General features: G+C 43.8%; 1 protein-coding gene across 4 annotated transcripts in view; it reads right to left on the bottom strand.

The window, feature by feature from the left end:
* CFAP221 (cilia and flagella associated protein 221) overlaps positions 1-24,679 on the bottom strand; it is a 133,843-nt gene that overhangs the window by 94,660 nt on the left and 14,504 nt on the right. For 3 of the 4 annotated variants that reach the window (XM_027562442.1, XM_027562432.1, XM_027562421.1), the window contains exons 4-6: positions 18,699-18,785; positions 18,445-18,543; positions 16,438-16,538 (exon numbers count right to left, since the gene is read on the bottom strand). In XM_027562442.1, coding sequence (XP_027418243.1) covers positions 16,438-16,538; positions 18,445-18,543; positions 18,699-18,785 — 287 coding nt within the window. Of the gene's footprint in view, positions 1-16,437; positions 16,539-18,444; positions 18,544-18,698; positions 18,786-24,679 lie in introns of those variants that run through there. The other variant, XM_027562452.1, reaches the window with a different exon arrangement.

Genomic DNA, 24,679 nt, shown 5'->3' with positions numbered 1-24,679 from the left:
AGCCTGAGGTGTAAACTGCTGTATTCAGAAGATGACCAACAAAAATAGAAAGAAATCAGACAAAATGATTAGTTTCTCGATAAGCCAGATCCCCAGATGAATGTGCCACAATTTGAAAAGATATGAAGAATGCAGAGTAAATTATGTTTCCGATTTCAAAGTATGCCCTTGCAATCTCAGATAATTTATGTTCCTGTGAACTTCCATATGCTGCTTATCTCACTTTCAAAGACACAGTTAACTGGGACTGGGGCCTCAAACCAGAAGCACAGTGGACCCAGGATTTTTAATGACATAGTCAAATAAGGACAAACACAAATTTACATAAAGAAATGGTCACTTAACAGGCATCTAATTTTTTTTTTGCCTTTACAGAATTACACACCATCCTTACTTTAGACTCAGCTTAGACCAATATTGGGCTTCCCAGGTGGTGCTGGTGGTAAAGGATCCACTTGCCAAGGCAGGAGACATAAGAGACATGGGTTCAAACCCTGGGTGGGGAAGATCCCCTGGAGGAGGGAATGGCAACCCACTCCAGTATTCTTGCCTGGAGAATCCCATGGACAGAGGAGGCTGGTGGATTACAGTCCATGGGGTTGCAAAGAGTTGGACATGACTGAAGTGACTAAGCACACACACACACAGACCAATGTTAGAGGCAAAGACCAAGAAGGAGGCAAGGAGTCAGGGAGGTTTGATGTTTTTTCTCTTGCTGGTGTGACTGTCAAGTTCCCTTCTTGCCCTTAATTCAATTTCTTCCCCAACCCTACTTAGTTCTCCCCACTGGTAAAATTTTACACACATCCCAGTAGTTTAGGAAAAGATGGAATTGTGAAAACACTAGGGAACAACCAGAAGTATTATTAAATGAGGTCCCCTTGCATACTTGGTTAAGGAAGTTAAGATATTTCTCTGGCGGTAGGGTGGGGAAGGGAACTGAATTTCAAAGAAGTTAGAGGTGACCTAGTGACATGTTACCTGTCATTCACAGAGACAATATGTACCCAATTCATATTTCTAAATACCTTTTTTAGAAAATGTATATACCATAAAATTTACCCATTCCCACCCTTTGGCAGAAAGTGAAGAGGAACTAAAAAGCCTCTTGATGAAAGTGAAAGTGGAGAGTGAAAAAGTGGGCTTAAAGCTCAACATTCAGAAAACAAAGATCATGGCATCCGGTCCCATCACTTCATGGGAAATAGATGGGGAAACAGTGGAAACAGTGTCAGACTTTACTTTTTTGGGCTCCAAAATCACTGCAGATGGTGACTGCATCATGAAATTAAAAGATGCTTACTCCTTGGAAGAAAAGTTATGACCAACCTAGATAGCATATTCAAAAGCAGAGACATTACTTTGCCAACAAAGGTCCGTCTAGTCAAGGCTATGGTTTTTTCTGTGGTCATGTATGGATGTGAGAGTTGGACTGTGGAGAAGGCTGAGCGCCGAAGAATTGATGCTTTTGAACTGTGGTGTTGGAGAAGACTCTTGAGAGTCCCTTGGACTGCAAGGAGATCCAACCAGTCCATTGTGAAGGAGATCAGCCCTGGGTGTTCTTTGGAAGGAATGATGCTAAAGCTGAAACTCCAGTACTTTGGCCACCTCATGCAAAGAGTTGACTCATTGGAAAAGACTCTGATGCCGGGAGGGATTGGGGGCAGGAGGAGAAGGGGACGACAGAGCATGAAATGGCTGGATGGCATCACTGACTCGATGGACGTGAGTCTGAGTGAACTCCGGGAGTTTGTGATGGACAGGGAGGCCTGGCGTGCTGCGATTCATGGGGTCACAAAGAGTCCGACGCGACTGAGCGACTGAACTGAACTGAAGGGTACAGTTTGGGCTTCCAAGAATCTGCCTGCAATGTAGAAGACTCAGGTTTGATCCCTGGGTTGGGAAGTTCCCAAGGACAGCATGGCAACCCACTCCAGTACTCTTGCCTGGAAAATTTCATGGACAGAGGAGCATGCCGGGCTACAGTCCATGGGGTCGCACAGAGCTGGACATGGCTGAGGAGATTAAGCAGCAGCAGCAAGGGCACAGTTGAGTGGAACTGGGGACATTCACACTGTTGTACAACCATCACCACTGTCTTTCTCCAGAACTTCTATCACTTGCAAAATTGGGACTCTGTCCCCATTAAACTGTAATCCCATCCCCTAGCCTCTGGTACCCACCCTTCTGCTCTCTGTCTCTAAACATGATGAGTCTGAGTACCTGCTCTGAGTGGAATCACACAGTTCAAAAGACCTTTTAAAAAGTAAAGGATAACTTCACTTAAACATGAAAACAGTAATAGAAATAATACATTGTATAGAAAATAGCATCTACAACTCACTAGAGGTACAGATAATGTGGGGTAAGGAACGAAATTCAGGGCTGCTAATCTTTAGTCAGGGCAGGTCCCTGGTTGCTAGCTACTCTAAATATTTTGACAAGCATTAAATAATCACATTCTAGGGAATTCTCTGGTGGTCTAGTGCTTACGACTCTGTGCTCTCATAAGACACATGGCATGACGAAAAAAAAAAAATCACACTCTAGAAACCATGCCATCCCCAATATTTACCTTCGCTTCTTCAGGAGTAGACACTGAAACTCCTTATGCTGTATTCTTAAATACTAGAGCTGGGAGCTAATCCATGAATAGTTTTCATAACAATATTTTAAAGTTTCTTACCGTTTAGTTCATGATACTAGGTTGGTAGTTTCATATAAGCCATATAATGTATCTATTACATTTAATGTATCATTCCAAGAATTTATACAAAAACTGCTGCTGCTAAGTCGCTTCAGTCGTGTCCGACTCTGTGTGACCCCATAGACGGCAGCCCACCAGGCTCCCCCGTCCCTGGGATTCTCCAGGCAAGAATACTGGAGTGGGTTGCCATTTCCTTCTCCATTGCGTGAAAGTGAAAAGTGAAAGTGAAGTCGCTCAGTTATGTCCGACTCTTAGCGACCCCATGGACTGCAGCCTACCAGGCTCCTCCATCCATGGGATTTTCCAGGCAAGAGTACTGCAGTGGGGTGCCATACAAAAACTAGAAAGCCCTAAATAAAAAAAAGTACTCCACCTTTTACCATGGCCCCTGATACACACATTCCTAAACTGACTGTCCGTTAGTGTTGCTCCAATCCTTAGTTCCATGCAAACCAAGGGCAATTTTCCAAATCATATTTGCACAAAATCCAAGGGAGAAAAGTAGAGTATTACAGTTTTCAAGCTAAGCTCTAGTAAGGTCAATACTGCTTTCCTAAATTTTGTTTTTCAGCCTTTTGATGACTTTCTCCAGTAGTCAAAAGTCTGGGATTCAACATTTTGTGAGAAAAACTTGAAAACGAAACGAAACAAATTTAGGCCTTCCATTGAAAGCTCTCTTTGGGACTTCCCTGGTGATCCAGTGGTTAAGAATCCACCTTCCAATGTAGGGGACATGGGTTCAATCCCTGGTCCAGGAACTAAGATCACACATACTTCAGGGCAACTAAGCCCATGCACTATGACTACTGAAGCCTGACAGCCTACAGCCTGTGCTCTGCAACGAGAGAAGCCACTGCAATGAGAAGCCATGTACCACAACTAGAGAGGACCCTAGGAGACTTTCAGGTAAGCTTGTCTATAGCGCTCCAATCAACTGGTCAACCAAATCAGTTTGATGCTAGGAGAGTCAGGTGATCCACATGGAGAGGACAACTAGCCAATCAACTGGATTTGCTCCAGATTTCAGCCAGTTATTCAGTATGAGATAGACACTGCCAGGGAAATTGCAGAGTAAGATGATTTAAGATGAATCTTTCTAGAGTCATGGAAACAGGAAGATGTAACATTTCAGTACCTCTCATAAGCATGCTTTCATTTACTTATGTGTGCAGGAAGAGTAGCACTGTATCCGATCCACAACACTCTCTAAGAAACGAAGTGATGGCTGGGCTTACCCAGTTATAGAGCAGTTTCAACATCTGTAGGCGAAAGACAGCTGAAAGGCCTCTGCATCCCATGGTTGGATGTTGGATAGATGTTGGATAGAAACTGGAATGCTACTTTTTGTTATTTACAGAAGCTGTCAAAACACAGTTCACCAGACTTTAAACCACCACAGTTGTTTATAGGTAGTTGGCAAATATCCATGTGGGATTTTATCTCAGCGGGGAAAATTTACAACTATCAAATCCAGCCCATGAGAACGTAGTTGATGAACAGATACAAGTCTGTCTCCTGACCTTTTGGACAGTGACTGAGGTGCCACCCAATCCTCAGAAAGGCTCGACCCAGACCACACCTGCTTCTCCCCAGAAGCAACCTCAAAGAGAGCAAACCTGGGATATTACATGAAAATTCTATAACTTCTGGCAATTTAGTCTAAATTGATTTTATATATATATATATAAAGAGAACATATATTCTTCTGAATCTACCTTCTGCTAAATTTATGTTTTCCCATCACCTTTGTCCTTCCTCATAATGTGCAGTATTTTTTTTTTCTTTAGCTATATAAAGAATTGCTTTACTCTGACATTTAAACACATAAATGTCATTGGAATACAGGCTGCTCTGTCCATGGAATTCTCCAGGCAAGAATACTGGAGTGGGTAGCCATTCCTTTCTCCAGGAAATCTTCCTGACCCACGAATTGAACCCAGGTGCCCCACACTGCAATGGCACCCCACTCCAGTACTCTTGCCTGGAGAATTCCATGGACGGAGAAGCCTGGTAGGCTGCAGTCCATGGGGTCGCTAAGAGTTGGACACGACTGAGCGACTTCACTTTCACTTTTCACTTTTCACTTTCGTGCATTGGAGAAGGAAATGGCAGCCCACTCCAGTGTTCTTGCCTGGAGAATCCCATGGATGGGGGAGCCTGGTGGGCTGCCATTATGGGGTCGCACAGAGTTGGACACGACTGAAGCGATTTAGCAGCAGCAGCAGCAGCAGCAGCAGCACCCCACACTGCAGTCAGATTCTCTACCATCTGAGCCAGGGAAGCCCTATATATAAAATAGATAACCAATATGGACCTACTGTATAGCACAGGAAACTACTCAATACTCTGTAATGGCCCATATGGGAAAAGAATCTAAAAGTGGATATATGTATACCTATAACTGATTCACTTCACTGTACACCTGAAACTAACACAATAATGTAAATCAACTACACTCCAATAAATTTTTTAAATAAAAATAAATAAACATATAAATGACATTGGAACCCTCAGACATTTTCATAAGAATGAAAAATGGTGCGGTCGTTTGAAAAATAGTGTGGCAGCTTCTCAAAATGTTAAACACGGAGTTACTACTGTAGCCTAGCAATTCTGTTTCCAGGTGTGTAGCCAACAGAAACGAAAACACTTATCCGCATAAAAACAAATACATGTTTACAGCAGCACTATTTAAAGTAGCCAAAAAGTGGAAACAACTCAATGTCCATCAACTGATGAACAGATAATAAGATACCGTTTTTCCATATAGTAGAATATTATTTGGCACTAAAAAGGAATGAAGTACTGATACGTGCTACAAGCTGGATGCAAACTGAAAACATTACGCTAAGTAAAACAAGTCAATCACCAAGGACCATAAGACATACGATTCCATTTTTAGGAAATGTCCAGAATAAGCACATTTATAGACACACAAAGTAAACTAGAGTTTACTTAAGGCTGTGAAGTTTGAGGGAGAAATGAGAAGGTGGAAGGTTCTTCTTGGGCGATAAAAATAGCCTAGAACTGTGGTGATGGTTGATACATACTAAAAACCACTGAACTGTACGCTGTAAATTAGTACATTTTATGATGATAAATTAGTACATTTATGATATGCAAATTATATCTCAACAAAACTTTTTAAAAAATATATACACCAAGAGAGGGTGGGGAGGATACATTAGGAATTTGGGGGTAAGAGATACACACTACTATATATAAAATAGATAAATGACAAAGATCTACCGTATAGCATAGGGAACTATACTCAGTATTTTATAATAACCCATATGGGGGAAGAATATATAAATATATATATATATATATATATATATATATATGTATATATATGTATAACTGAATCACTTTCCTGTATATCTGAAACTAACACAACATTGTAAATCAACTATAATCTGATAAAAAAGAAAACAATTTAAAATACACACACACACACACAGATACAAACATGCCATGAGAAAGAAGCTCTTAGCCCTAGAACCTACAGCTATACCCTGACTCCTCCCTGCCTGCCTCACCCTGGCCCCTCTCCCCAGCTCGTGCAGAGTTCCTCACAGGTTGTTTAGGGGGCTTCACACAATCCCTCTGACATCAGCCTGGTCCCCGAGCCTTGGAAACCCACCTTCAGCTTGGCCGCCAGCCTCCCCACCCCAAGCTTCTCATAGCAATTTCTCTGTAAGTTGTCCACCTTTGTTAAAGTGTGAGCCAAACTGTCTGGTCTCATCTGCGCATCATTCAGGCAAAAATCTCCTTGGTGACGACAATGACGATGGCTGTCAACTTTCAGGGCTATGCAGCTATCACCAAGCAGAGCCTGGATGGGAATCTAGACCCTGCACAGTGTTGTCTCCTTTTCAGTTTCTTTACTGAGGGTCCTCACAGGCCAGGCAGGTAACACTGAGCAGAGAGGCTGGCCTGTGAGGCAGCAGGGAGAGGTGGGGACGGTGGCGCCTGGCAGAGGCACGACCCTCTGAAGGGGCAGTGTCCATGCCATCCCTGCTGAGCTGATTGTGATCAGAAAGGAATCTGGGCCTGGTACTTCCGGAGCTTCCTTTAAAAAAAAAAAAAAAAACCCAAAATGTGGAAATCTAAATTTCATGTGAAATCTTCTGATTTTTCAATGCTGGCAACTAACTGAAATTTTTAAAATTTATTTTAAAGAAGTATAGTTGATTTACTATGTTGTGCTAATTTCTGCTCTACAGCAAACTGACTCAAACATGAAAGTGAAAGTCACTCAGTTGTGTCTGACTCTTTGTGACCCCATGGACTGTAGCCTGCCAGGCTCCTCAGTCCACGGAATTCTCCAGGCAAGAATACTACAGTGGGTTGCTGTTCTCTTCTCCAGGGGATCTTCTGGACCCAGGGATAGAACCCGGGTGTCCTGCATTGCAGGCGGATTCTTTACCGTCTGAGCCACCAGGGAAGCCCCCAGTTATACATATATATAAATGTGTTATGCACACACATTTTTTTCATTTTCTTTTCTACTATGGTTTATCACAAGACATTGAATATAGCTCCCTGTGCTCTACAGTAGGACCTTGTTGCTTATCCATTCCCTATAAATAGTTTGCATCTGCTAACCCCAAACTCCTAGTCCATCCCCTCCCATCCTCCTCCCCCTTGGCAACCATAAGCCTGAAATGTTTACAAAAAAATAAATCATGGGAACCCCCACTATGTGGACTAAACGGAGCAGGTCAGTTTAATAAAATCAGAAGCACAAATTTGGAATGGGCAGATGGATGACACGCTGAGGGATAAACCATTTGTGCCAGACAAGATAGGATTGTTGGAGGGACACGCCCCACTCTCTGCAGCAAGATGATCCTCAGAAAACCATCCTGGGCTTTAGTGCTTCACAAGGAGCTAAGAAGGGAGAGACCGAGTTTGAGGGGCTGAGAAGGAAGAGGGCTAAGAAGGAGCCAGAGGCATAGGTGCCAGAAGCCCGTGCCTATCCTGTGAGACACATTAACAGGTGGTCGGTGCAGCCGGAGGAGGTGCTGGCTCTCTGGGTGTGGAGCAGGGCTACTGGGTGAGGTTGGCTGCAGAGGCAGCATCTGCATGGGCATCATTTCTGGCCCCAGAGCTGGGCCTCACAAGCAGCCCCCGGAGAAGTGATGGAGCAGAGGTGGGGGAATTTGTTTTCACTGAGGGCTGGGGGCTGAGGGCAGAGGCAGGGAAACAGTAGGAGCTGAGCTGCAAACTGGGGCTTCCCAGGTGGCTTGGTGGTAGAAAATCCACCTCCCAATGCAGGAGCCACAGGGGACATGCATTCAATCCCTGGGTTGGGACGATCCCCTGGAGGAGGAAATGGCAACCCACTTCAGTATTCTCGCCTGGAGAATCCCATGGACAGAAGAGCCTGGTGCTTTACAGTCCATGGGGTCGCAGAGTCAGACACCACTGAGTGACCGAGCACACGTGACTGCAAATCAGCCTCGAGGGCAGGCGGTGGCCTGATGGGCTCCCAGGTGAGAGGTAAGACTGGAGGTCACAGGTGAGGGATCACTGCTTCTTACTCACCGAGCAGTGGCTGCAGCAAGTCCACTAATGTAGGGAGGAGCATTAATATTTTATCACAGATCATGTCGAGCCAAGCGCCCATGCTGCAGTTGCCTTTCAAACCAGAAGTGTGTGTACTCTGTGTTATAACTTCTCCTTCTTTTAGCCAAAATGCCTAATCCAACTTTTTTTACTCCAATTAATCACCTCCTGGGATCCACTGTATTAATATAAATCCAGTATTGCATGTCTTACACATAACTTTTCTAAAGAACCTTAATTTATGAACTATATGTATCAGAATAATGTACATAGCCATGTAATGTAAAAAAGAAAAATCTACGTAATTAATGCCACCAACTATCCAAATCTTATAGCAACTAGAACAATAAGTGAACCGTGAACAGTGCAAGGTCACACTGAAGAGCCCCTCTGTCCCCAGGAGGGAGCACCAGGAGTAGCCAGTCCTATACTCTCCATCGTGACACCACCCATGAGGAGATAATCACCCTGCTAGGCAGCAGATCACATCACCTCAACCTCACACGGAATCTGCATCGTCATTCCAGAGAAGGGCGATTCCAGAGTCAGATAAAGCTGGACAGAGCTGACAAGCCAGTGTGTGACCCAAGGGCGTCTGCTTGCTGTGCCTTGTGGCGATGCTACGGCTCCTCTTCTTTACCAGCTGGAGCTCCCAGTGCTAGACTCCTGGGGGTGCTGTGGCTGAGGACTCTTCCCATGACCTTCTCCAGAGAAGTACCTTCAGCTGAGGGGCTGGGCACCCTCAGCCCTGCCCTGCACTCCTTTATGGGTTCTGCCTTAATAAATCATGGGCAATGAATCCTTATTTCTGCTTCTAAGGAACCTAAGGCCCCACTGCTACATTTAAATATTTGCAATCAGTGCCTGTGAGAGTGCTGCACTCAGTAGTCAGAGAATTTGGAAAATTCAGCAGTGGCCACAAGACTGGAAAAGGTCACTTTTCATTGCAGTCCCAAATAAGGGCAATGCCAAAGAATGTTCAAACTACTGTAATATTCTGTTCATTTCACATGCTAGCAAGGTAATGCTCAAAATTCTTCAAGCTAGACTTCAGCAGTATGTGAACCAAGACCTTCCAGAGGCACAAGGTGGTTTAGAAAAGGCAGAGGAACCAGAGACCAAATTGCCAACATCCGTTGGATCATAGAAAGAGCAAGGGAATCCCAGAGAAACATCTACCTCTGTTTCATTGACTATGCAAAACCTTTGACTGATGGAATACAACAAACTATGGAAAACTCTTAAAGAGATGGGAATACCAGACCAACTTATGTGTTTCCTGAGAAACCTGTATGCAGGTCAAGGAGCAACAGTTAGAACTGGACATGGAACAAGGGACGGGCTCAAAACTGGAAAAGGAGTACGTCAAGGTTACATACTGTCACCCTGCTTGTTTAACTTACATGCAGAGTACATCATGCGAAATGCCAGGCTGGATGAATCACAAGCTGGACTCAAGACTGCTGGGGGAAACATCAACATCAGATATGCAGAGTACCACCCTAATGGGAGAAATCGAAGAGAAACTAAAGGACCTCTTAATAAGGGTGAAAGAGAAGACTGAAAAAGCTGGCTTAAAGCTCAACATTTGAAAAATGAAGATCATGGCATCTGGTCCCATCACTTCATGGCAAATAGATGGGGAAAAAGTGGAAACAGTGAATGACTTTATTTTCTTGGGCTCCAAAATCACTATGGATGGTGACTGCAGCCCTGAAATTAAAAGATGCTTGCTCCTTGGAAAAAAAGCTATGACAAACCTAGACAGCACATTAAAAAGCAGAGACATCACTTTGCCGACAAAGGTCCATCTAGTCAAGGATATGGTTTTTCCAGCAGTCATGTATGGATGTGAGAGTTGGACCATAAAGAAGGCTGAGTGCTGAAGAATTGATGCCTTCAAACTGTGGTGCTGGAGAAGACTTTGGAGAGTCCCTTGGGCAGTAAAGAGATCAAAACGGTCAATCCTAAAGGAAATCAACCCTGAATATTCATTAGAAGGACTGATGCTGAAGCTGAAGCTGCAATACTTGGGCTACCTGATGCAAAGATCCAACTCATTAGAAAAGATCCTGATGCTGCGAAAGATGGAGAGAAAGAGAAGAAGGCGACAGAGGATGAGATGGTTGGATGGCATCACCAGCTCAATGGACGTGAGTCTGAGCAAACTCCGGGAGATAGTGAAAGACCGTGGGGTCGCAAAGAGTCGGACATGACTGAGCGACTGAACAAGGCAACAGGACAAGCAGTGCCTGATCCGAGGTGTACTGGGCCCCTCCTGTCTTGAGCCTGGCTGTGCACAGCAGTGCTGGCCATGCCTCCTCTGGTTCCCGCACAGGCCACTCAGGTGAGGCTTCTATCAGGTAGACTAGACTGTGTGTTTCTCTGCTTCCACTGTTCACTGGCAGTATCATTAAAACCCACGCTCCCCAGCCCAGCCTCTGAGGCCTTTCTTTCTCAGCCCTTTACCTGCTCCCTGCCCCAGGCTAATGAATGTTCCAGACAGGCCCAAATCTGCTGCACCTTCCACACCTCTGACTCTGCCCAAGTCTCTGTGCTATCTAAAATACCCCTTTTTCCTCTTGCTCTGCTCCCTTCCATAGGCTGATTCGAAAGCTCAGGGCAAGCACGTTCTCCTCTGGGAAGTCTCGTCTGAGCTTCCCTGTCCCACCTGCCACCAACTTACTTCACACTGAGCTGGGTTAGGTGTGCCTCCTCAGAACACTCTGAGTTAGAAATTAGAATCATCCACTTAACAAACAGCTCATACAACTCAACAACAACAACAAAACAAACAACCAGGACTTCGCTGGTGGTCTAGTAATTGAGAACCTGCCCGGCAATGCAGAGGGACACAGGTTAGATCCCTGGTCCAGGATGATCCCACGTGCCTCGGAGCAGCTAAGCCTGTGCACCGCAACTAGAGAGAGCCCACGCACAGCAACACAGACCCGGCGCAGTCAAAAATTTATATTAAAAAAGATCAATACCCCAAGTATTGGAATACCCCATGCCTTTAAAACAAACAAATTGAAAAACAGGCAGAAGACCTAAACAGATATTTCTGCAAAGAAGACATACAGATGGCCAATAGGCACATGAAACGATGCTCATCATTGCTAATTATTAGAGAAATGCAAATTAAAACTACAGTGAAGTACCACCTCATTTTCAGAAAGGCCATCATTAAAATACCTACAAACAATAAGTACTGGAGACAGTGTGAAGAAAAGGGAACCTTCCTACACTGTTGGTGGGAATGTAAATTGGTGTAACGATTGTGGAAAAAAGTATGGAGGTTCCTTAAAAAACCAAAAACAGAGCTGCCATATGATCCAGCAATCTCACTTCTGGACATACATCCAGACAAAAGTATAATTCAAAAAGATACATACACCCCTATGTTCATAGCAGCAGTAGCCAAAACTAGAAACAACCTAAACATCCATCAACAGAGGAATGAATACAGAAGATGTGGCACATAAACACAATGGAATATTACTCGGCCTTAAAAGAATGAAACAATGCCATTTGTAGCAACATGGATTGACCTAGAGATTATCATACTAAATGAAGTCAGAAAGAGAAAGACAAATCTCATATTTCATTTCTTTGTGTAATCTGGGGCTTCCCAGGTGGTGCTGATGGTAAAAAAACTGCCTGCCAATGCAGGAGACATAAGGGACACAGATCTGATCCCTGGGTTGGGAAGATCCTTTGGAGGAGGGCATGGCAACCCACTCCAGTATTCTTACCTGGAGAATCCGATGGACAGAGAAGCCTGGCAGAGTTGAACAAGACTGAAGCGACTTAGCATGCACACACACATATAAAACGTGACACAAAAGAACTTATCTACAAAATAGAAACAGATTCACAAACATAAAGAACAGACTTGTGGTTGCCAAGGGGGAGGGGGTTGAGGGAGAGATGAATTGGGAGTTTGGGATTAGCAGATGCAAACTACTGTATACAGAATGGATAAACAAAAAGGTCCTACTGTATAGCACAGGGAATTATATTAAATACCCTGTGATAAACCATAGTGGAAAAGAATATGAAAAAGTATGTGTGTATATGTATGCAAGAGTGTGGGCTAAGTTGCTCAGCCATGTCCGACTCTTTGCTACCCACTGGACTATAGCCTGCCAGGCTCCCCTGTCCATGGGATTCTCTAGGCAAGAACACTGAAGTGGGTTGCTGTGCCCTCCTCTGTGTATGCGTATGTATATATTTCTGAATCACTTTGCTATGCAGCAGAAGTTAACACAGCATTATAACACAACTATACTTCAATAAAATAATTGTCTATTTGTGAGATGAGATTCATGTATCCTCAGTAATACCATTGTGCCTGGCACATAGTAGTCATTCTATAAAGGTTTGTTGAATGAATGAACGAATGTTGAATAAAGAACCTACCCAAATAATACCTTCAACCCCTGGGACAGCCTACAATTAACAGAGGACATTTCAGGAGAAAATCCTTCCAAATACTCACCCTATCCTACGCTGGGCTGCTACCAGACATTATGGATTGAATGCAGTGTGGGTAGCTTGTGTCCTTAAAAGTTGGGGAAAAGCCATTAAGTCAAAAGCATCAAGTCTGGGAAAGGTGTTGTAGGCTAGAAACAAAATAGCACTCTTAAGTTTTGAAATATTTTTGAAATTATCAAGGTGTTACACACAGTAACTCAAGTCTTATAAATTTAGCTGAAATTTTCGTTGTGATTACAAATGAAGGGCATGATGCATAAAACACCTTGAGAGAAGCCTCCAGGGAAGTAAGCAGATCTGTGTGTTTAGAACCAAGGCTGGGCTTCCCTGGTAGTCCAGGGGTTAAGACTCTACACTTCCACTGCACGGGGTACAGGCTCAATCCCTGGTCCAGGAAGTTCCACATGCAGTGTGGTGTGGTAAAAAAAAAAAGAACCAGGGCTGATGTCTGCATCCTTTCCTTCTGTCTATGCACCAGTGCTCTCAACCTGGACAGCCTGGCTTATGGTCCAAACAAGGAGTGATGTGTGGAGGGAGAGGGAGAGAGAGAGGGAGGCAGGCAGATGAACTAGGAAGTCAATTGTTTCCACCACTTTGGTTTTGGTTGAAAATTGCTATTCATCCATTTAAAGTAAATAGCTGTTTGGCATCAAAATGCATAGAGTGAGTGGGGGTGAGTAGTCTTGCCAGGAGGAATTCACTTCTGTTAGCCCCTTAGGTCCCTACATAGACCACTTAGTGCTGAGGAGGGGCTAGTGAAGACAAGGTGGATGAGGGGAGGGAAGAGGTGCTGGGAAAGAGTTCTGGCTGAGTATTTTGGGGGAAAATAGAGACAAGAAGAGCCAGGGGCCAAGAATATACATCATCCAAAATGTAAAGGTTTGATAACACCCACCATGGGCAATGATGCAGGAGAAAAGGGAGTGTATGCGATTGGCACACCCATATCGGAGAACAATTTGGCATTAAAAGGTGACACTGAAGCTATGTGGACTGGCAATTCCACCTCTAGGTACACAATGTAGAAAACTCTGGAACACACACCCCAGACCATGCACAAGGATATACAATGGCAGTGCTGGTCACAGCAAAAAATAATAGTGGCAATAATCCATAGGTCTATTAGCAGTGAGATTTTTAACACTGCCATAAACACACACAGTGCACTATGATGGCTCTGGGTTAATGTGGTTAGACCACGAGAACATAACGTTGGATCAAAAAAGCAAGTTACAAAAGAACTGATGCAGAGTATGATTTCATTTATATAAAGATCAGGGACTTCCCCGGTGGTCCAGTGGCTAAGACTTGGTGCTCCCATTGCAGGGGGCCCGGGTTTGATCCCCGGTCTGGGAACTAGATCCCATATGCCGCAAGGAAGATTGAAAAGATGCTGTATGCCACAATAAAAACCCGGCACAGCCAAAAAGAAAAAAGATCAAACACTGGCAGAGCTAGACCATGTGTTATTTAGGGGTGCCCATGTATGCGTCGAAACTATTAAAATAAATCAAAAAATGATTGCCACAAAATTCAGAACAGTGGTTGTACAGTTACTGGTAGTGCTTTATGTCTTAATGTCTTAAAATCAGTTTTCAATGTATTATCATTCTTTATAAACTGTGCATATTATTATACGCACAGTTTAAAGAATGATAATACATTGAAATATTTATATTTCAGTTTTATATATTCTTTTGTATGTGCTATTTATTGATACTTCTTAAAGAATTGTTTTCAAAAAAATAAGAGAGATGGTGAGTCAGAAGCCCATAGGAAGCCTCTGGGCAGGGGCAGGGTCTCACATCAGCTGAACCAAGGCAACTGTTCCAGATCTAAATGGTGGGTTTCACTCAGAGGCCCTGAAGCTCATACACCCTGGTCACCTCCTCCCATCACCAAAAAGCCTCAGTTGCTGCCTCTCTTCCTCTGCTACTGGGTCTTTAGCAACTTGTATCCCCCTTCTCAGTGCCACCTATAGGCCCTTGAACATGCTCTGACCCCCTGACACAGGCTGAAGCCCACAGTTTTTGCTTACTCTCTGTCCTTAGATCAAGAGGCCTCCAGGGATGTCCCTGGTGGTTCAGTGGCTGGGATTCCTCACTCCCAATGCAGGGAGCCCAGGTTCAGTCCTTCGTAGGAGAACTAGATTCCACATGCATGCTGCTACTAGGAGTTCACAGGTCTCAACTAGAGATCCTGCATGCTGCAACAAAGACCAAAGATCCCACATACCACAAATAAGACCAGGTGCAGCCAAAAAAGAAAGAAAAGAGGCGTCTAGCATCTGCTGGCTACGGGCTGGATTCATCACTTGCAAGGCATGATCCACGCTCTGCTGCCACCATGCTTTTGTACACCCTGTTTCCCTGCCTGGACGCCATCCTCACAGCCTACCCCACAGTGTCCTCTGAGGATAACTGGATGCCCCCCCTTATGTGGGAGGACTTTCCCCATCCCCCCAGTCAGTTCTGTACTCCCTCTTCTGGACCCACACAGAACCCCTCATGTGTCTTGATGGCAACACTTAGCAAGTGGTGTAATTTCTTAATGACATGGTTCTGTCCCCGTTAGACTTTAAGATCTTCAGAAGGACAGCTTTTGTCTACTGGTCTTTTTACATAGGTGATACTCAAAACATCACCCAAGCAGGACTTCACCGGCAGTACACAGCCAGCATGGATACAAAGCTGGAGCCAGGTGCTGCAGGTCCCCCCGTGCCCAGACTGCTAGTATTAACAACTTGGTTACTGCATCATTGGAGGTGAGGGGTGGCAGAAGGGGGGTCAGGCAGATGAGCTGGGGGGACAGGGACAGGACAGTGTGTATTTCTCAACCAGTACAGAAATATTTCAACATTTAACAAACTTTAACAACTGGTGTGGCCATATAATTATACCTCGATGTCTAACTGCTCAACATTCATCTTCTTTATGTCCCTAGAGACACATGGCACTGTGCCTGGTAGTAGGTATTCAATAAATATTTACTGGAAAAACAAGTAACATCTTAAAGTACACCTAAGTCATCAACTGTTTTCCCAGCAAGGAGAAAGGACTTGAGATTTGGCTTCCATTGAGACCGTCTACTGTCTTTGCCTTCTCTGCCGCCAATCTATGTAAAAACAGGTTAATGTCTGGGCATGAGATGCACGCTGGTCCAACAGCATTCAATCCAATCCCGAGACTTCTATGTGAATACTCCGAGCCTCACAGCCCCTCCAACCACCCCTGTTGTCAATAGTGTTTGGACCTTCTGGCAGCTGTCTTGCCCCATGCAGGGGAGCCTGTTGAGAAAGAAGCCTGCACAGGGCAGCAAAACCAAGACATGGAAAGGGTCAGGTTTCTCCAACCTTTGTCAAAACTCTAGACCCAGCCATGCCTGAAGATCCACCTTGTTCCTTTCAGGTTGATGACCTAATACACTCCTTTCCTGCTTATGATATTTTGACTTGACTGGGTTTGTTTGTTTCCTTTTTTTAATTTTGGTTTTTTGGTTTGTGAGTGTTTTTGTTTTTTGTTTGTCTTTGCAACTACAAGTCCAGTCTAATTCAGCTAGGAGGAAAACTTTCCATTAGGTAAAATAGAAATCTAAGTTTTTACATATAAGAGTCTCTCTTTTCACATCCCATGACACTTTGGTAATTCATTTTGATAACTTACCTTTCACCAAGTAGAACATTTGATAGATTTATAAATGAGGGAAAGTCCAGTGTGTTCACGACAGGATAGGCATGAATGGGAATAAGCAAAGTCTCGTCTCCCTAAAATTAACAAGAAAAAAGTCAAGTTAACCATGCTTGAGACTATAATTTTCTTTTTTTTTAATTTAAATTTATTTATTTTAATTGGAGGCCAATTACTTTACAATATTGTATTGGTTTTTCCATACAGCAACATGAATCCGCCACAGGTGTACACGTGTTCCCAATCCTGAACCCCCCTCCCACCTCCCTCCCCATACCATCCCTCTGGGTCATCCCAGTGCACCAGCCCCAAGCATCCTGTATCCTGCATCGAACCTGGACTGGCGATTCATTTCTTATATGATATTATACAAGACTATAATTTTCAAAGATGAATTTGTAGATCCTTTATTTCTTGTTTTGTTTTCTATCATTAAAAAATATTTCCAGATAAAAAAGGAAAACATTTCCTTAAAAAAAACCTGAGTGCTTAAATATAACATTTGAAATATTGACTTTTCTTAGCTATAAACAAAGTAGAGAAAATTTTAAGTATATTTCATTGAAATTACATTCAATATTATTCAGGAAAGCTAAAGATAATCATATGATGACTTCATGTAGAGATGAAGACAGTAATCTGTTTCTATTTCAGAATATTATAGAGAAAACAGTCTTGCATGGCCTGAGATAAAGAAAAACCAGCACAGAATCAGCTGATCCAGACAGCACTGAACAGCCAACACGGGACCAGCCAGAGGCACAGAGCCCTGCTTCTAGACCTGCCCAGTGCACGACCTCGAGTAAGACTTCTGACCTCCCCACAGCTCATGTCTTCCTTTGCTTTCAACTGGGGATAATTCCACCTTTCTTCAAAGGTATTTTTGAGAATGAAAGTAGATGATGGCCTTAAAAAGTTCAAAGTGAAAGGGAAGTCGCTCAGTCGTGTCCGACTCTTTGCGACCCCATGGACTATAGCCCACCAGGCTCCTCCGTTCATGGGGTTCTCCAGGCAAGAATACTGGAGTGGGTTGCCATTTCCTTCTCCAGAGGATCTTCCCAACCCAGGGATTGAACCCAGGTCTCCCACATTGCAGGCAGATGCTTTAACCTCTGAGCCACCACTGGCTCAGAGAAAAAGTTTAAAGAGCCATAGCAATAAGAGGCACTACTACCACTGCTACCCAGTAGCAGGACACCTGCCCTGGGGTGCTATACAGTGCCTGTCACTAGGGACTTTTGTTCTTGGTACAGAATATTCTTTCTGAAAGCAATATTCTGGTCTCATCTTTAGTTCCCTCTCCCCTTTTAAAAGCTGAAATTTCTTTATTGCTAAAGCATACTCTTCCACTTTAGTTTTGCAAAGTTAAACTTCATTACCCTTGAGGCTTCTCAACTTGTAAGGGCCAGGCATGAAAGTCAGAGCAGGGGGCAGGAGGTGGGGGGAGTGCCAGTTTTGAGGGAGGGGCTGGCAGCATGTGGATCTGGAGTCTGGGGGCCAAGGATGAATTAGGTGACCTGGAAGAGGCTCACAGAGCATAGCCTCTAGGGTCGGGCCACACAGGCCCCCTTCTCTCTGCAGACCCCCAAGGACCACCTCGGAGGACGTCAGCCATTAGTCCTAGGTGTTCATAATCACAGCTCAAAGTTGTTGCTGATTTTCTCAACTAGCACTTAAAAGAGGATGCTTAAATTATTTGAAAAGCATTCAGTAACTCCCAGGACCACAAGATAAATTAGGTTTTTAGGCCAGGAAAGGTGAGAACAAGCAGTGTCTCTGGCTCTGCCCCAGTGCTCAGCAACCTGAGGCTTCCCCAGCTGGGACCCACATCGCTGGACAAAGACCCTCAAGCCACTCAGGTCGCTGCCTAAGTCATTGGGCTGAAAAACTTTATACTTGTAATTCCATCTCTTTCTTCTGCTCTTGAAGATATAAGTTTTGATACCATCCCACTCCCCCAAAATTTAATTTTAAGGAGCTGACCTTACAGTGAACACGGATGCAATCATAATAGTATCGCCACTCATCTGGAGAAAATGTAATGGTGATCCTGAGAGACAAGCCAGGGACAAGGCGGTGCTCCTGGAAGACAAGGGGGCACTTGTCAGGAGACCCCAGAGACTGCGAGCAGGACCGCAGGGACAACACACTACATACCGTCCCAGACAGACCCACCACACGGAAAGCCACGTCCAACAGTGAACGTCGAGGGAGAACAGGTCACCAGTGACACTTACCTTTTTAACATACTTGATCTGAAAGTATTTGGTTTGCGGGGGTAAAATATGAACATGTATGTCTTCATCACAAATATTGACCAGATGCTGGAGAGAAAAAGAAGCATTAACATGAACACATTGCTTTATCTATCTGCATAGATATTTACACCTCATCTTGCTCTAAAGGGAGGTGGAGATACGATGTGCTTTTATTTTTATTGTTTAAATTTTTTTTAAATTTTACATTGAAATAGTTGATTTATAATGTTCTATTAGTTTCACATATACAACAAAGTTATTGAGTTATACATATACCCATTTTTTCAGACTTCTTTTCCATTTAAGTTATTACAAAACATTGAGAAGCGTTTCCTGTGCTCTACAGTAAGTCTCTGTTGATTATATATTTTATAGGAGTGTATATATGTCAATCTCAAACTCCTAATTTGTCCCTTCCCCTCAAACTTTCCCCTTTGATAACCGTATAAATTTGTTTTCAGAGTCTGTTTCTGTTTTGTAAATAAGTTCATTTGTATCATTTTTTAAGAGTCCATATATAAATGGTATCATATGGTATTTGTCTCTCTGTCTGTCTTACTTCACTTAGCATGATACTCTCTAAGTTCATCCATGTTGCCGCAAATGGCATTATTTTATTATTACTCTAGGAGGTGAGTCCAGAAAGATCTTGCTGGGACTTATGTCAAAGAATGTTCTGCCTATGTTTTCCTCTAAGAGTTTTTATACTATCCAGTCTTACATTTAGATCTTTAGCCCATTTTGAGTGTATTTTCTGCATATGGTATATGTTCTGCTTTCATTCTTTTCAGTGTAGCTCTCCAGTTTTCCTAGCACCACTTATTAAAGAGACTGTCTTTTCCTCTGTTGTGTATTCTTGCCTCTACTGTCATAGATTAATTGACCATAAGTGTGTAGGTTTATTTCTGGGCTTTCTCTCCTGTTTCACTGATTTGTGTGTCTGTTTTAGTGTCAGTACTATACTGCCTTGATTCCTGTAGCTTTGTAGTTTAGTCTGAAGTCAGGAAACCCGATTTTTCCCATTCTGTTTTTCCTTTCTTAAGATAGCCAACATCTGCTGGATCATCGAAAATGCAAGAGAGTTCCAGAAAAAACATCTATTTCTGCTTTATTGACTAGGCCAAAGCCTTTGACTGTGAGGATCACAATAAACTGTGGAAAATTCTGAAAGAGATGGGAATACCAGACCACCTGGCCTGCCTCTTGAGAAACCTATATGCAGGTCAGAAGGCAACAATTAGAACTGGACATGGAACAACAGACTGGTTCCAAATAGGAAAAGGAGTACGTCAAGCCTGTATATTGTCACCCTGCTTATTTAACTTATATGCAGAGTACATCATGAGAAACGCTGGGCTGGAAGAAGCACAAGCTGGAATCAAGATTGCTGGGAGAAATATCAATAACCTCAGATATGCAGATGACACCACCTTCATGGAAGAAAGTGAAGAGGAACTAAAAGCCTCTTGATGAAAGTGAAAGAGGAGAGTGAAAAAGTTGGCTTAAAGCTCAACATTCAGAAAATGAAGATCACGGCATCTGGTCCCATCACTTCATGGCAAATAGATGGGGAAACAGTGGAAACAGTGTCAGACTTTATTTTTTTGGGCTCCAAAATCACTGCAGATGGTGATTGTAGCCATGAAATTAAAAGACGCTTACTCCTTGGAAGGAAAGTTATGACCAACCTAGATAGCATATTGCAAAGCAGAGACATTACTCTGCCAACAAAGGTCCATCTAGTCAAGGCTATGGTTTTTCCAGTGGTCATGTATGGATGTGAGAGTTGGACTGTGAAGAAAGCTGAGCGCCGAAAAATTGATGCTTTTGAAGTGTGGTGTTTGAGAAGACTCTTGAGAGTCCCTTGGACTGCAAGGAGATCCAACCAGTCCATTCTAAAGGAGATCAGTCCTGGGTGTTCTTTGGAAGGAATGATGCTAAAGCTGAAACTCCAGTACTTTGGCCACCTGATGTGAAGAGCTGACTCATTGGAAAAGACTCTGATGCTGGGAGGGATTGGGGGCACAAGAAGGGGATGACAGAGGACGAGATGGCTGGATGGCATCACCGACTTGATGGACATGAGTTTGAGTGAACTCTGGGAATTGGTGCTGGACAGGGAGGCCTGGTGTGCTGCAATTCATGGGGTTGCAAAGAGTCAGACATGACTGAGCGACTGAACTGAACTGAACTGAACTGAAGATTGTTTTGGCTATGGCACACTTTTTAACTTTTTAAGTGATTCAAAATCTATCGTATACCACTTAAAGAATCATGAAATAGATACAACAAATACCACTGAAAGAATGATGAAATACGCCCATGTGAATCAGCCCAGCCTAAGACTTTTCCAGAGCTGCAACCCCAGGTGCCCCTCTGTGTGAGCTGGCACACTCCCCTCTTCCCATCCTGACCAGTCACTTGTGTACCGTTTTGTTGAACTCAGCTTACTCCTGTGATTCAGCTAAGCTAAGAAGCCAGTCACCTGCTCACCCTCAGTTTCTCTAATTACATGCCACTTGTCCTGGGGATCTGGTGACACTTAGGCAGTCAAAAAATCAGGAAAAGGAGTATGGAGAGGACAGCCCTCAATCCATCCCTGGGGCTAACAAAACAGAACACAAAGTCAGGAGTTCTTTCCTGGAGTCAGGAGCAGGCCCTCCTTTGAGACAGAACAACCTGCTTGGTAAGTTAAGTGGGTGTCTGAGTAGAGATGTTTTTCCTTTCTCTACATGAAAGGGGAGCAAGGACTCTGGGTTCTGGGATCTGGCCTTCACCTGGTCAACAGGACAGTTAAGAGGCCCTTGGTTTTCGATGTCCAGACCAGAGGCTGGATGTGCCGCATGGCCCACTGTCCAAGGCCTCAAGTCCACTGAGTCTCTAAGTTAGACTTAAGATATAATCTCTTGATGAGAGGACAGCAAAGCTTGCATCGGTTAAAAGTTCTCATTGGTCATCTATGAATATTCTTAAAGTGACTCCGTTGGCATTTTTTTTTTACTATAGTTGATTTACAACACTGTGTTAGTTTCAAGTGTCAAACTCAAGTTTCAGATTCTTTCCCAGTATAGGTTATTACAAGATACTAGATATAGTTCCCTATGCTATACAGTAAGTGCTGTTGTTTATCTGTTTTATATATAATGGTGTCTGTCTGTTAATCCCAAGTTCCTAATTTATCCCTCGCCTCTTTCCCCTTTGGTAAGTATAAGTTTGCTTTCTTGGTCTGTGAATCTGTTTCTGTTTTGTAAATAAGTTCATTTGTAGTATTTTTTTTTGATTCCACATATAAGTGATATCATATAATGTCTGTTTTTCTCTGTCTGACTGACTTCACTTAGTATGATGATCTCTGGTCCATCTATGTTGCAGCAAACCTAAGTGTCCATCAACAGATGAATGGATAAAGAAAGTGTGGTATATACAATGGAATATTACTTAGCCATAAAAAGAATGATATATTGCCATGTGCAGCAACATGGCATATCTTTTTAATACAGGAGAAGCCTGGAAAAAATAAAGCTGCCAAGATCTCTCTTGACCTCCAAGGAGCCTGGCACACAGGAGTCTTGGTGAAGGTGTGGGCTCTGGAGTCTCCTGACCCCAGGAGTGGTCCTTCCAGGAGACTCTAGGTACATACAGGGACATTTCAGTGCCCAAACTTCATTTCCTACCTTTTTTTATTTTTATAGTTTGTCAGCAGGTCAGTTTAATTTCTTGTCAAAAAAAAAATGCTTTCAGGGATAAAATGGCATTCTTGTCTTTTCACTTATAACTAACACTGAGGGGAAAATAATCATCACTGAAAGGGAAAAAAAACCGACGTCCTTTGTGGTATAGTGGATAAGAATCTGCCTGTCAGCGCAGGGGACGGAATCCAATTTCCTGGTCCAGGAAGATCCTACAAGCTCTGGAGCAACTAAGCCTCTGTGCTACAACTACTGAGCCTACGCACCTAGAGCCCACAAGCCACGACTACTGAGCCTGTGTGCTGCCACTTCTGAAGCCCTGGTGCCTAGAGCCTGTGCTCCACAACAGGAGAAGCCACCGCAGTGAGAAGCCTGAGCAAAGCAACTACGGAATAGCCCCTGCTCGCCATAACTGGAGAAAGCCCATACACAGCAACAGAAATCCAAAAATAAAAATAAAACCAAAAATAACAAAAAATAAAGCACAACTAAAAATGAAACAAATAAATAAAGTTTTAAAAAAAGAAAAGGGAAATAACGGTGTCTTCTTAGGCCCGTGTTGACTCTAAGGTGAAACTCAGTCCTTGCTTCAGTGTTTCAGAATGGGCCCCCATGACAAACAAACAAGGAACCAGCAACCGGATACCAGGCAGTCACAGGTTAAAGAGCTTTTACTCCAGGGTCAGAGGGACTTTGCAAGGACTGCTCACAGCTCCCCCATGCACACACCACTCCTCACAGTCTCCCTTCCATTCCCTCCACAGGGCAGAGCAAACCCAGCCTCCAGTAAAGCGCTGGCTTTGGTGGGTAGGGTCTATAATCTTCAGCCCCAAGCACTTACAGTATTTTCTAAACACATTTCAGCCTCCCAAGTTGGGGTCCTTTTAATCCTTCCCCTCAGGGACACAGCTTCTCAGAGGTAAATACCTAACACCACAGGCATCTGGGGGCAAAACACAAGCAGCTCTGTAAGTTCTTTAAAGTGTTTGAGACAGGCTGGGATCTGGGACTTGGGACTCTGCTCTAGTGCTTGAACCTGGACAAATGTCTCCTTGAGCAACAAAATAGAAAGAAACTATAAGGAACAAAAAATAGCTGTGAGCATGTGTTCAGTTCAGTTCAGTTCAGTTCAGTCGCTCAGTTGTGTTTGACTCTTTGCGACCCCATGGACTGTAGAATGCCAGGCTTCCCTGTCCATCACCAACTCCCGAAGCTTGTGAGCATGGGAAGCTTGCGAGCATGTGTAGCTGGGGCAAACTTGTACAAAAAGATACAAAATGATAAAACAACAACAACAACAACCCCAAACCCAACTGCCACTTCTGAAGTGCAGTCCTGTGTGCTAAGTCGCTTCAGTTGTGTCCAACTTTCTGGGACCCTATGGACTGCAGCCCACCCGCATTGGTAGGCGGGTTCTTTACCTCTAGTGCCACGTGGGAAGCCCCTGACCACTTCTGAAGAATCAAGAGCAAAAGCAAGCTCTGAGCACATCCCTGCACACATCCCACCAGGAGGGTGAGCAGACCACCCAAGCCGTCCCTCAGGCCCACCCCGCTAGATTCTCCCCTACCCTCGTCCCCATATAAGGAGCCAGCATGCCCTCTGAGGGGGAAGAGCAAGTGGGGGAACCAGTTGCTGGTCTTCGCTCCCCCTGCTGCAGCATGCATGCTTGTGTGTTCAGTCGTGTCCAACTCTTGTGTGACCCCATGGACTGTAGCCCACCAGGCTCCTCTGTCCATGGGATTTTCCAGGCAAGAATACTGGAGTGGGTAGCCATTCTCTTCTGCAGGGGATCTTCCCGATCCAGGGATGGAACCCTGCTGCAGCAGGAGGCCCAGTAAAGCCTTCCCTGAATTTCTTGTGTGGCCTCAGATTGATAATGCATTTTACTCTAAAATTTTGCTCAATAATGCATTTATCCAAAATGGGAGAGTAAAAATTGATGCTCCAGAAAGATAAACTGTGTTTACACTGTAGCTTCAGGTCCTGACCCTCACACACTGACTTGAAGCCATTGAGATATGTGGCCCTAGTTTGAGAAGCAAGATCCTGGGGCAGAGGGGTCTCTGAAGGCTGCAACAGGAGTTGAAAACTAATACAATTATTTCAGAAAGCTGGAAAAGACTGGTACTCTACATAAGATAAGGCTGTGTATGCTGACAACTTTGTTTTGGGCTGGCCACAGTAACACTGATTGTCTCATGGGAAAATTGATTAATTATTTACTTAATAAATATAATTTCCCAGAAAAAATCTTTCCTCAGAGGGAAA

Source organism: Bos indicus x Bos taurus, chromosome 2 (assembly GCF_003369695.1).
Source record: "Bos indicus x Bos taurus breed Angus x Brahman F1 hybrid chromosome 2, Bos_hybrid_MaternalHap_v2.0, whole genome shotgun sequence".
NCBI lineage: Eukaryota > Metazoa > Chordata > Mammalia > Artiodactyla > Bovidae > Bos > Bos indicus x Bos taurus.
The sequence above is the reverse complement of the archived record's forward strand: the minus strand, read 5'-3'. Positions and strand labels throughout refer to the sequence as shown.